Source organism: Hippocampus guttulatus, chromosome 4 (genome assembly GCF_054856545.1).
Source record: "Hippocampus guttulatus isolate MCC_2025c chromosome 4, RoL_Hgut_1.0, whole genome shotgun sequence".
NCBI lineage: Eukaryota > Metazoa > Chordata > Actinopteri > Syngnathiformes > Syngnathidae > Hippocampus > Hippocampus guttulatus.
In genome coordinates, this window is record NC_141264.1 from 26,183,558 (window position 1) to 26,197,317 (window position 13,760).

General features: G+C 42.1%; 1 protein-coding gene and 1 long non-coding RNA gene across 5 annotated transcripts; both read left to right on the forward strand.

Moving 5' to 3' along the window:
• Positions 1–2,083: 2,083 nt before the first annotated feature.
• On the forward strand, positions 2,084–3,546 carry LOC147206966 (uncharacterized). Its single transcript, XR_015100594.1, has 2 exons — positions 2,084–2,203; positions 2,489–3,546. It is a non-coding gene; the product is annotated as an uncharacterized LOC147206966 (long non-coding RNA).
• A 1,211-nt stretch (positions 3,547–4,757) lies between these two features.
• LOC147206967 (proline-rich protein 5-like) lies at positions 4,758–9,756 on the forward strand. 4 transcript variants are annotated; one of them, XM_086109802.1, is made up of 10 exons: positions 4,758–4,964; positions 5,294–5,419; positions 5,537–5,681; positions 6,036–6,116; positions 6,230–6,278; positions 6,363–6,417; positions 6,480–6,571; positions 6,904–7,041; positions 7,260–7,377; positions 9,030–9,756. In XM_086109802.1, the coding sequence occupies exons 3-10, from the start codon at positions 5,560–5,562 to the stop codon at positions 9,260–9,262; spliced, it is 888 nt and encodes a 295-aa protein (XP_085965928.1). In that variant the 5' UTR covers positions 4,758–4,964; positions 5,294–5,419; positions 5,537–5,559; the 3' UTR covers positions 9,263–9,756. The 4 variants fall into 4 exon arrangements, with proteins under 4 accessions (XP_085965928.1, XP_085965927.1, XP_085965926.1 ...); XM_086109801.1 differs by having other exon boundaries at positions 4,758–5,419; XM_086109800.1 differs by having other exon boundaries at positions 5,156–5,681.
• Positions 9,757–13,760: the final 4,004 nt, after the last annotated feature.

The following is a 13,760-nucleotide window of genomic DNA, read 5'->3' on the forward strand; positions in this document are numbered from 1 at the left end:
AACAATTAACACGATAAATGCATTTGCACAATGAAATAACGCTGCAACACAAAATAAGAGGCCAGACAAAGAGAGATCTTGATGCGCATTTGCTTCATTACGCAGAGAAATCCTGCGGCGCACTAGGCTTGAAATAGAATAATTCAAATCAAATAAATAGGTCAAGATATATGAAATTATTTCTATAGTTTTGTTTCAACGAAATTTAACATGAAAGTTTCCATTTTCGTTCTCTGTGATTTGGTGCGACACGTGCGCAGTGCGTGCGTGCTCAGCGGCTGCGCTCCTGTTTAGTCGTTAAAAAGCAATCACACGACAGCGCCTTCTCTGTTTTATCCAAATTGTTTGTTTTAAAACAAGTATTCCTTAGTGTAGTATCCGCACATCGTTTTAGTATACATTTTTAAAAACATGTATTTATTTTAAAAAAAAGTCAGACCCGACCCGAACCCGAAGCAATGATCGACATTTTAGGGCCCGAAATTCGGGTCGGGTCGGGTCGGGTCCGGGCTCGGACTCGGGCGGCCCGATCTTACCTCGACGACCGCGGTCCTTGTGAGGATGCATCAATTAGATCACGCATTCAAAATTCTTGCCTTGAATCTCATTCGTACTTTTTGCCTTTTGACTGCGCATGACTAACACTTGATTTTAGTTTGGCTTGATTTTGTGCTTTCCCCTGTCTTTGTTCATTTGTTTTGTTGCGTGTATCTTTGCTCCACGTACAGCACTTTGTGTACATTTTCAAGTGCTGCGTAGTGGAGTGGAGTACTTCTTCGGTGCAGTTTTTGTCCTGCGTTTCCGAGTCTGGAATAGATTGATTGCATTTTCATTCATTTCAGTCAAACGTTCAATCTACGTCGTGTTCAAGCAAATTCAGTTCAGAAATTGAGGTGCCGTTGGATGACGAATCCAATCGAGAGACTCCGAAACCTCACGAGATGTTCAGATACTTGCTCTCATCGTTTCGCAAACTGTTTGAGGGAACATATTTGTCAAATTTTCATCTTGCCCCGAGCTCACGATGGCAAAAGGCTATTAAGGGGAAAACAAAGCTAGGCACAAAAAAGTTCAAGGGCGTAATTTTGTTGAAAATAGTTCCCATGACACCACAGCTGCACATGCAACTTTGTCAGCCAACTTGATCACATTTTTTTTCTTAATAACACGTGAAATATTTGTTCATTGCCTTAAAGTTGACGCAAATTGACACTTTGAATCTCAAGAGGGCCACTTTAATCTGAGTATGAACAAATATCAATTCAACGGAGACAAAGAGTACCTTTTCGTGGAATTTGCAAGTTTTGGAAGAGGGGGGGGGGGGCGTGGAGCAGAAGTGCAAGAAACCCGGGCCTTTACGTGGCATCATTTTGAAACAATGTTTTATTTTCACTCGGATACAAGCACAAAGAGTTCAATGTGCAGCACTTCGCAATGACGGACGCTCGAATGGAATGCATACCAAATGTCATGTTAAAAAAAAATAAATGGAAATGGAAAGCAGGATGTTTGTTCAGGTACGACATCTTTTCCTGCAAGTCCGGCGATTTGAGATTAGGATAAGGCATTCCCACCATCATCATCACACCTGGAAGTCACAAGTACATTCGACAAACGTCATCTACGTAGGGCTGAACGACACGGCTTGAACCAAATCTCAATCTTATATAGGATTTTCATTGATTTAGCTGGCATAGAAATATCGATCTATCGAGTGATCTATCGAGAGAGAGAGAGAGATTTTTACAGATGATGTGAAAATAAGTATTTAGAATTCAGAATCGCCTTTACTGTCATTGTATAGCATTCAACGAAATTTGGGTGCCACTCCTCAGTGCATTTCGGAAAAAATTTAAATAGAGTAAAATAACGGTTTATTAAATACATTACTCGAACAACACACAACAACAGCAGCAGTAGTGGTAGTGTGGACTGAGTCTTATATCGCACGCAGGACACATATTGCACATGAAATGTGTTTTTATATTCAGAAAAAAACCCTGTTCTGCCCACAGTAAAAGTTTCGGGCCATTTCATTAATAGTAATTCCGTTTAGAATATTCATTTAGTTATCGCGGTGCATTGTGGGTAGCAGACGCCATGTTTCATCAGACGAGTCTATTACAGAAAGCCTGACCGGGGTCGTTTGCTACTGGTCCTCCTGAGTTATATTCCTTTCGTTTCACCTTCGAAAGCGATGGCTGTAAGTCTGCTCGTGTTTAGCATTATTTAGAAATGCGTTTCGGAGATTGTTTTCCCTCAATTGTTGCTATTGGAAACTCGCTAGCTCAGCGTACTGCTAACGACGTAGCGACGATGCTAAATCGGTGCTAACAAGCTAATTAGCATGCGAAGGCACTGCGAAAACGCATTGTTTATCGTTGTTTGTCACACTCCGAGCTGTATTTATCCTTTGTTAAACACCTGACGATTTGTGTTGTATTTGTGTACACAATATTAATGCATGTTTTAAATCTGTTCATTTCAGTTTCACTCTACAATTCATTGAGCTGATGTCACAGTTGTTCACTGGACGCCGTCAAGAAGACCGTAATAAAGGAGCAAGACGCTCAGTCTCCTGGCTCATGAATAAATGAGTTGGGCTTGCTGTTGACCTGCGTTAACATACTCATAGTATCTAACACGTAGCGATAACAGTACACCCCCCTTTGGCGTGAATGTAAACATGATTCTTGATTTTTTTTTTTCATAGAAAACGTTTTTTTTTTTTTTTTAAACGTTAACCGTTGCTCAAAAGCCTAAAGCTATTTTACAATCCTAATTTGAAACCCTAACCCTTTTCCCACAGTGTATCAAACGGCATTTATGATGGAAAATTGCTCAGATAGGCTCCACCTGATTTGCAGACATGATAAGGACAAGCATTTCAGAAAACTGACGAATAGAACTCCCCCTCTCAAGTTTGTCATTCAGCAAATGACCAACAGGGGGCCGCAGAGGCACTGGCCGCTTCCCCCCATGATGCAAGTCGAGGGCTTGTTCACGGCTCTCACCAGCCGCAACGCCGACGGCCGGGTGGTTATACACAAACAAGGTACTGTCTTCACCTCACAGCACAATAAACCAGGTCAGTAAAGGCAACAATAGTAAATTCAAGTATGCAAAAAAAAAAAAGAAAAAAAGACATGTTTCATATTTTATCAAGACCGCGGCGAGTCAACCCAGGAGAGAATGCACGATTGTGACGTCATCCACAGGCGACCCCGTCCTTGCTTTGGTGAAGCTGAACGTGAGGACAAAAAAAAAAAATACCCCGAGGAGCGAGCGTGTTTGTTCGCTGTAAGTATTTTATTTTGTACCGTACGCTTCAAAGACTTTGTCAATACGAGAGCGAGGTCAGAAGCTCCGCACCTCAGACGATACATTAATGACGGGCTGAGCGCTCCAAAGTAAATATTTTAGTTGTTTATTTTTAAACTGACGTGGTTAAAGTCTTGGATGCTTTGTCTGCGCTCTCCAATCTAATTTGCATCTTCCAACAGGACGTCACGTGGGTTGATTGCATTAAATGACTTCTGACTTTCATTTTCTCCCTGTTGACTTCCTTTTTCTGACGTCATACTCGCACACGCGCACACTAAAGGTCGCATCTCACTGAACAGCGAAGGTCTGCAAATCCGTGGCCATTTAAGACCCGAGCTTACTGACGGGCGAACATTTCCGACTACAGTATTAGCCAAGGTAGAAAAATGCATTGCGTGTTAACTTCACGGTTGTTCAAGATCGCAAACGTTCGCCATACGGTCGTCAGATGTTGCCCTGTAACTTTTCTTGTTGCAAGATGGTCAAAAATTTCACGTGACACGAAAAATCATAAAAACAGTTTATAAGCATTTTACAAACATTTGTGGCATTGAACGAACCCTGATGCATTCTGACGTGAATTCAGCATTTGCCCCATTCGAAAAACACTCGCAATTGTTCGGCACTCAGTTTGACTCCAGCAAATGTTGTTGTTGGGGTTTTTTTTTTTCTTTTTTTTGTCAGAGTTGGTTCAAGGTTGCAAATGGTCGCAAAGACGTTTGCCAACAATTTTAATTGTCTCCGTTATTCATGTCGCAAAGACATTTTTAGCATATTCAAAATTTCATAGTGACAAGAAAAACTTTGGAACCATTAAAACAGTTTGGGAATGCTTGGCGAGGTGGAAAAAAAAACTTATGCTACGTGGGCACACTCTTGCAAACCACCTCCTCTTAAAACATTTTAATAAAACACACAAAGACATAACACACACACACACACGCACAAAAACTGATGCACACGCAAACGCGCACGCACATGCGGATGAAGTCAAAGTTTTAGAGTGCCCGTGAAGTCAAGTTGCAAAGACACGTACAGCCATGCAGGAAGTGAGTGAATTGTTTGAAATAACGGAGAGAAGTCAACCTTAAACAAGTGTTGACAGTGACTACAGGAAGAAGGCAAACGTGTTGACATGGCAAATAGTTCAACTTTGAAAATCGCCCGTGTGTGTAACATATGAGCATAAACCTGTGTGTGTGTGTGTGTAAAAGAAGAAACATGTCTTTAGTCAGCTGACTGACTTTACAGCCAAAATCATTTAGGATGAAATTCCGGTGAAATCTTCATTGATGGTTTATTTAACATAAGTAATAATAATTGGAGATGTAAAGTAGTTATGTTTTCAATCCTATAATCATAGAAACATTTGTGGCCAGTTGAGCTTTTACTGAGAATGTCTGGACCGGAAGTGTAAGCGTGCAGCACGTCAAGCTTGTTCTCCCGCCAACACTTTGTGCCAGAAAGCCACCACGCAAGAAAGCAAGGGCGACACTTTTCTAACCTTTGCAACTTTTAACATGGCAAAACGTTTGACGAGCTCATGACGGAGGTCACGTCACGACGGGGCGCGATGACGGCATTTGGGATCATCTAATGTGGTGCCCGAAAAAAAAAAAAGTGAAGCGCGAGGACGCAAGGTAAGTTCAAACGTTCAAGGCGCGCGCACGGATGTCCACGTCGAAGCCACGCGTCTGTGCCCGTTGGCCGTGCGCGTGCGCGTCCCCCGTCAAAGTTTGTGAAACGGTTGATGACTTGTCACGTGTCACACGAAGGCTTTTAAGTCGGGAAGTTCATTCGCTGCAGTTTTTTGTGTTCCTTTGTTTTCAAGAAAAGAGAAAGAAACAGGAGAAGTTTCATCAGGACACCGGTTGATTGTAGGCCAGCTAGCTGATGAAGTGGCGGCGGCAGGAAGTGGCATAGAGGCTTAGCTTTTTTTTTTTTCATGACAACCCGTGGGCGTAAGCAGACGTCGTCTGGATGCTGGTTGCCGAGGATACCACACCACTGATGTCTCGTTCCACTGCTGCGTGGGTGTGAGTGCAGGCGTCCGAGCTGACAAAACTGGACAGGAAGTTTTTTTTTGTGGGTCCAAGTAAGAGTTACCTGATGTCAAATCCAACCACTTGTCAAATCTCACACTTCCAACGAGTGCAAAGTTTGAACATGCGGGCTCCAGACAGGATGTGAAATGTGTGTGTGTGTGTTTGAGTTACGTGAGGTGATGCAAGGGGCATGATGGGATCTCTCCGGCGCTCCAGACCACGTTTCATGAGTTCCCCAGTTCTGTCTGACTTGACCCGCATCAACGCTGGACCCAACACGCTACACACATGCAACAGCACTATCTGGAATTGGTACATATGCACTTTTCAAAACTCTCCCTCTGTGTGTGTGTTTGTGTGTGTGTGGTGTCAAATCAGGAAGTGTGTATTTCCTGCTTACAAGGTTCATCTTATTTATGCATATGTGCGTGCACTTGATAGATGTGTGCGTGTGTGTGAGTGTTTCCTGCTCTTGTCAGCAGCGAGTAAGATGGTAAACGGGAAATGGTAGTGTCGGACTGCCAGGTCACTTCCTGTCACACACACACACACATACACCAGATTTGTGTGGACGCTAATGATAGCAGGCTAGCTCACAAACAGTAGAAAACACCAACTTCATTAGCATCATCTAAAATGGGGTAGCTCCTCCTCCTGTGTCCTCAGTGTCCAATCAGCAGTGATGAAAGTCTTCCGGGGCGGAGCTCTGCAGCCGAATGAGCTCTACACGCTTAATGAAAACATCAGGTGACATCATCATCATCATCCTTGCTCTCGTCCTATTCCGCTTTCTTGTCTTCCTGGCGGCCATGTTGGTCGAGTTTGCCTGATGTGTGGCGGCCATGTTTGTTGCCCTACAGGTGGCTGCTGAAGAGTGAGATGGGCTCCTTTGTCACAGACTACTTGCAGGTTTGTTACAGTATTGTTGTCCTCGCGACAGGAAGTGTGGCAGCGGAGACAGGAAGCTGATCTGTTGTGCATTTGCGTCTTCAGAATCGTCTGCTGACGGGCGGCCTGACGGAACTTCTAGAGCGCATCTTCGTTTCTGGTGAGGGGGAGTGGTGGTGTCGCCTGTTGGCATGGTAACCTCATGCATGCCCCGCCCCCTAGGTGGTGAGCAGCTGGCGGCGGTGAGCGAAACGTGGCGACGCTTCTTCACTGAGACGCTGCCCACCCTGCAGGCCATCTTTTACCCGCTACAGGTGATGCCATCATCGAACGCGCGCCTCACTTCCTGTTTGGATCAATGCTCGCTGACTCCTGTGTATGTATGCGCATGTGTGTGTGTGTGTGTGTGTGTGCGCGCGTGCAAAATAATGTGTTTTTGGATTGTGTGTGTGTGTGTGTGCATGTGTGTGTGTGTTTTGTTCGTGTACCTGTGTGTACTTGTTTGTGTATATGCATGTGAGTTGCTGTGTGAATGTGCGTGCTTCCCTGTGTATGCCCGTATGTAAATGTATGTTCGTGTACCCGCCTGTTTGTGTTTGCCTACCGGTGTGTGGGTGTGGGTGTGGGTAATCGTGCGTGAACGCAGGGTCAGGAGCTGTCGGTGCGACAGATGGCCCTGTTAGCCTTCCGAGACTTGGTGCTGCTGAAGCTCCCTCTGGAGGACAGTTTGCAAAGCGCGGAGAACGTGCCACCCCCAATCACGCACATGTTGCTGGTGCTGCAGGTCATCATCATCGTCATCCTCATCGTCATTCATGAATGAATGACATAAAGTTGTAGTCTGCTAGCCTCATGCTAACATTTAATGTAAAACGCCCTAGACAGGGTAACCGAAATGAGCATTTTCAAATCTTCAATTTAACAGGAGCATCAAAAAATGAAGCGCAACATCGCAGGGTGTCACTGTAATGCATGTCATGTATTTCCGCATGCATCCTGTAGGGGGTCCGGGAGTCTGGCGCGGAGTCCAGCTCGCGTTTCCGTCATCTGGAGCACCTGACGGCCATGGTGGTGTCACCGTACCTCAGCGACCTCGTCACCGTGGAGCTCCAGCCCTCGGGTGCGTTGTGATTGCCGATCTAACAGCATATTGGCTCGTTAGCAAATTAGCACGTTTCCTAACAGTGACGCTAACTCTCGCGGCAGGCCACATTTTTCTAATGACTAGACTCTCAAGAAGGAGTGAGTCGTACTTTTCTAAAGACCAGCCTCTTTCAAAGAACCAGATCCTCACTAATGATTTTACCGCTTACTAAGAACCATACCCTCAATAGGAACTTTAATAACCGTGATCTAAATAAAAATTTGGACCTTCAATGGTCTCAACACGAGCTAAAAGGGCTGAGCCTTTACTCGGGGACAAGACCAACCTTAATAAGGGCCAAATTTATGGCACCCCCAAGAAGGTCTGACTTTATTAACAACCACATGCTCAATAAGGAGCAAATCCTTTTTAAGAACTGGACCCGTGATAAGGACCGGATGTCTTCGCGACTCTACCCTTTATTAGGGACCATCACTTTATTAAGACCCAAACCATGAACAGAACCCTCAATAAAGACTGGAACTAGTTTCGCTTCACTAACAAGCAGTCTCTTTGGTTTTTTTTTAAGGACAAGACCCTCCATAAGAGGTGGAACTTCACTAACGACCAAGCCCTCAAAAAGAACCACACCCTCAACAAGGTTCAGCCCCTTGCCCAACAAGAACCAGACCGTTATTAAGATCCAGGATATAAATTCAAACTGGATCTTAATAACAACTAAAGAGTCTGGGACCCTTTTTCAGAACCTCGCTGCCAATAGGGATGAGACCTTTGCTAAGGACCAGGCCTTTATTAACATTAGGAATTAGTAGAACGAGTGAATTATTTGGAACACAGCCTTGGTTTGGCTGGCATGAGATGGGTTAGCAATGCTGGGCCTTGCCACGCTACGGAGATCGTCGCATTTCATAGTAAGAGGCTCGGCCGTCAGGAATGTGTTTGTGCTCATTCCTGGAAGCAAAGGACACAAATAAACTAAAGAGGATCACAAGCACAAGATTAAAGTCTTAATGCCGCTCAGGTTTTTACTTTCAACACTTCCTGCCCAGCACGAACTAGTCCTATTGAATGTCCTGTCCTTTGGTCGCATCTGGTCCTTATTAAGGGTCTACTTCTTATGGAGGTTCTGGGCCGCCCATCCCCAATCGCCATGATCATTTTTTGTAGGGATGGTTCTATTTGAGGTCCTGGGCTTTCGTGAAGGTCCATTTTATTTGGTAGTTACTGAGGATAAAAGTTCTGCCCTTGTTGAGTAGTCAGTCCTCAGTGAGTGTCTGCTTCTTCAGGGTGTGTTTCTTAGAATGGGCTCCGTTTTTATAGAGAGCCCTGTTCTTGAGCCTCCAGTTTTTATTTAGATCCCGGTTCCTCATAAAAATGTGAGCCTTAATGAGGGTCTACTTGTTCTTGAGGGCTTGGTCCTTAGTAAAGTTCCAGTCCTTACTGAGGGTCGGGTCCACTCTGGATCATTGAAGGGTCCGGTCCTCAGTAAAGCTTCAATCCTTGCTGAGAGTGCCATTCTTCAGAAGGGTCTGATTCAGAGTCTTGTTGTTGAACAAGCTTTGGTTCATATTGAAGGTTCTAGGATTATTTTTCAAGAATTGCTTCCGACAGGGGTTCTGGTTCTTAGTAAGGTTTGAGTTTGTTTGTGCTGTTTGTTTTGTGTTCAGAGTGCTGCGGCAGCAGTTTGCCCTGGTTGCTCGGTGATGGATCCTACCCCGACGTGTGCTCGTCATTGGCGCCCCTGGTGGAGCATGAGGGCGAAGCCTACCTGGAGAAGGCGGGCGGCATGCGGCGCCACACGGTGGCCAACGCACATTCTGATGCGCGCCTGCTTACCGGCAGAATGCGCTGCAGCACGGCAGTGGGCGACGGCAGCCAAACCAACGACAAGCACTCCTAGCGATAGCGGCGAGCGCGGGAAGTACACTCAGACCGGACAGGACGTCCAAGTGCGGGAAACTGCAGCTGTTTACAAAGTAAAACGCCGCGCTTCCTGCTGATGGGCGAGCTGGGCAACACAGCGTAGCGAGCAGACAAGGTGATGAATGAGATGACAGTCAAGGATGAGAGCGATGAAAGATGACATGAGGACGAAACATGAGAAGATGAGGATGAAAAGCAATCTTGAAAAATGAGAGCAGGACGAAGCAAAATTTAAGAAGGACTCCCAACGAAATGTCTTCCATTTTGACTTTGTACTTTTTCCACAGTAAAAAAAACGCTTGCCGACAAAGTTCCTTTATTGTGAAAGATACTTGAGTGACAGCCTGCATTTAACACTGAACTTTTACCTCTGACCGTAGAGTGTGTTGCAGTGTAATCAGATTACATAGTAAGGTGCTTCATGAAATGTTTTGTAAAAGATAGGTTCATTAAATGTCAACATTTTCCAAATGTTCTTGTGCTTCTTTATACCAAAACAAAGGAAAGACATATTGTTTTGGTTGTTTATAGCAAAGTATAGTATGATTTTAATGGTCCGGCCCACTTAACATCTACCGAGGTCGTATGTGGCCCACCATGTGAAATGAGTTTGACACCAGTGATGTACAGTAAGGCGTTTTTAGCCGAAAAAAACGACCATATAGATAGTAAGGTGTTTTTAGCCGAAAAAAAACGACCATGTATAGTAAGGCGTTTTTAGACGAAAAAAACGACCATGTATAGTAAGGCATTTTTAGACAAAATTTTTAGCCGAAAAAAACGACCATGTATAGTAAGGCGTTTTTAGCCGAAAAAAACGACCATGTATAGTAAGGCGTATTTGGACGAAAAAAACGACCATCTATAGTAAGGCATTTTTGGACGAAAAAAATGACCATGTTTAAGTAAGGCGTTTTTAGCCGAAAAAAACGACCATTTTTATACAAAATTTTTAGCCGAAAAAAATGACCACGTATAGTAAGGCGTTTTTTTAGCCGAAAAAAAACGACCATGTATAGTAAAGCGTTTTTAGCCGAAAAAAATGACCATGTTTAGTAAGGCGTTTTTAGCCGAAAAAAACGACCATGTATAGTAAGGTGTTTTTAGCCGAAAAAAAACGACCATGTATATATAGTAAGGCGTTTTTAGCCGAAAAAAACCCGACCATGTATAGTAAGGCGTTTTTAGCCGAAAAAAATGACCATGTATAGTAAAACGTGTTTAGCCGAAAAAAATGACCATGTTTAGTAAGGCGTTTTTAGCCGAAAAAAATGACCATGTTTAGTAAGGCGTTTTTAGCCGAAAAAAACGACCATGTATAGTAAGGCGTTTTTAGCCGAAAAAAAACGACCATGTATAGTAAGGCATTTTTGGACGAAAAAAATGACCATGTTTAAGTAAGGTGTTTTTAGCCGAAAAAAACGACCATGTATAGTAAGGCGTATTTGGACGAAAAAAACGACCATCTATAGTAAGGCATTTTTGGACGAAAAAAATGACCATGTTTAAGTAAGGTGTTTTTAGCCGAAAAAAACGACCATGTATAGTAAGGCGTTTTTGGACGAAAAAAAACGACCATGTATAGTAAGGCGTTTTTGGATGAAAAAAACGACCATGTATAGTGAGGCATTTTTGGACGAAAATTTTAGCCGAAAAAAACGACCATGTATAGTAATAGTAAGGCATTTTTGGATGAAATTTTTAGCCGAAAAAAAAACGACCATGTATAGTAAGGCGTTTTTAGCCGAAAAAAACCCATGTATAGTAAGGCGTTTTTAGCCGAAAAAATGACCATGTATAGTAAAGCGTTTAGCCGAAAAAAATGACCATGTTTAGTAAGGCGTTTTTAGCCGAAAAAAATGACCATGTTTAGTAAGGCGTTTTTAGCCGAAAAAAACGACCATGTATAGTAAGGCGTTTTTAGCCGAAAAAAAACGACCATGTATAGTAAGGCGTTTTTAGCCGAAAAAAATTACCATGTATAGTAAGGCGTTTTTAGCCGAAAAAAACGACCATGTATAGTAAGGCGTTTTTAGCCGAAAAAAACGACCATGAGTAAGGCGTTTTTAGCCGAAAAAAACGACCATGTATAGTAAGGCATTTTTGGACGAAATTTTTAGCCGAAAAAAACGACCATGTATAGTAAGGCGTTTTTGGATGAAAAAAAAACGACCATGTATATAAGGCGTTTTTAGCCCAAAAAAATGACCATGTATAGTAAGGCGTTTTTAGCCGAATAAAACGACCATGTATAGTAAGGCGTTTTTAGCCGAAAAAAACGACCATGTATAGTGAGGCATTTTTGGATGAAAATTTTAGCCGAAAAAAACGACCATGTATAGTAATAGTAAGGCATTTTTGGATGAAATTTTTAGCCAAAAAAAAACGACCATTTATAGTAAGGCGTTTTTAGCCGAAAAAAATGACCATGTATAGTAAGGCGTATTTGGACGAAAAAAACGACCATCTATAGTAAGGCATTTTTGGACGAAAAAAATGACCATGTTTAAGTAAGGCGTTTTTAGCCGAAAAAAACGACCATGTATAGTAAGGCATTTTTGGACGAAATTTTTAAACGAAAAAAACGACCATGTATAGTAAGGCATTTTTGGATGAAATTTTTAGCCGAAAAAAACGACCATGTATAGTAAGGCGTTTTTAGCCGAAAAAAACGACCATGAGTAAGGCGTTTTTAGCCGAAAAAAACGACCATGTATAGTAAGGCATTTTTGGACGAAATTTTTAGCCGAAAAAAACGACCATGTATAGTAAGGCGTTTTTGGATGAAAAAAACGACCATGTATATAAGGCGTTTTTAGCCCAAAAAAATGACCATGTATAGTAAGGCGTTTTTAGCCGAATAAAACGACCATGTATAGTAAGGCGTTTTTAGCCGAAAAAAACGACCATGTATAGTAAGGCGTTTTTAGCCGAAAAAAACGACCATGTATAGTAAGGCATTTTTGGACGAAAATTTTAGCCGAAAAAAACGACCATGTATATAGTAAGGCGTTTTTAGCCGAAAAAAACGACCATGTATAGTAAGGCATTTTTGGACGAAAATTTTAGCCCAAAAAAATGACCATGTATAGAAAGGCGTTTTTTTAGCCGAAAAAACCGACCATGTATAGTAAGGCGTTTTTGGACGAAATTTTTAGCCGAAAAAAACGACCATGTATAGTAAGGCGTTTTTAGCCCAAAATAAACGACCATGTATAGTAAGGCGTTTTTAGCCGAAAAAAACAACAACCATGTATAGTAAGGCCTTTTTGGACGAAATTTTTAGCCGAAAAAAACGACCATGTATAGTAAGGTTTTTTTAGCCCAAAATAAACGACCATGTATAGTAAGGCGTTTTTAGCGGAAAAAAACGACCATGTATAGTAAGGCGTTTTTGGATGAAAGTTTTAGCCGAAAAAAAAACGTGTATAGGAGGGCGATTTTAGCCGAAAAAAAACCTACCATGTATAGTAAGGCGTTTTTAGCCGAAAAAAATGACCATGTATAGTAAGGCTATTAGCCGAAAAAAACGACCATGTATAGTAAGATATTTTTGGACGAAATTTTTAGCCGAAAAAAACCCACCATGTATAGTAAGGCATTTTTGGACGAAATTTTTAGCCGAAAAAAACTAAAAACTTAAAAATTTCGTCCAAAAAGGCCTTACTATACATGGTCGTTTTTTTTTCGGCTAAAAACGCCTTACTATACATGGTCGTTTATTTTGGGCTAAAAACGCCTTACTATACATGGTCGTTTTTTTCGGCTAAAAATTTCATCCAAAAATGCCTCACTATACATGTTCGTTTTTTTCGGCTAAAAACGCCTTACTATACATGGTCATTTTTTTCGGCTAAAAACACCTTACTATACATGGTCGTTTTTTTTCGTCCAAAAACGCCTTACTATATATGGTGGTTTTTTTCGGCTAAAAATTTCGTCCAAAAATGCCTTACTATACATGGTAATTTTTTTGTCTAAAAACGCCTTACTATACATGGTCGTTTTTTTCGTTTAAAAATTTTGTCCAAAAACGCCTTACTATACATGGTCCTTTTTTTGGGGCTAAAAACGGCTTACTATACACGGTCGTTTTTTTTTGGCTAAAAAACACCTTTCTATACATTGTCATTTTTTTGGGCTATAAACGCCTTACTATACATGGTCGTTTTTTTCGGCTAAAAATTTTGTCCAAAAACGCCTTACTATACATGGTCCTTTTTTTTGGGCTAAAAACGCCTTACTATACACGGTCGTTTTTTTGGGGCTAAAAAACGCCTTACTATACATGGTCGTTTTTTTCGGCTAAAAACGCCTTACTATACATGGTCGTTTTTTTCGTTTAAAAATTTTGTCCAAAAATGCCTTACTATACATGGTCGTTTTTTTGGGCTAAAAATCTCGTCCAAAAACGCCTTACTATACATGGTCGTCTTTTTCCTCTAAAAACGCCTTACTATACATGGTCGGTTTTT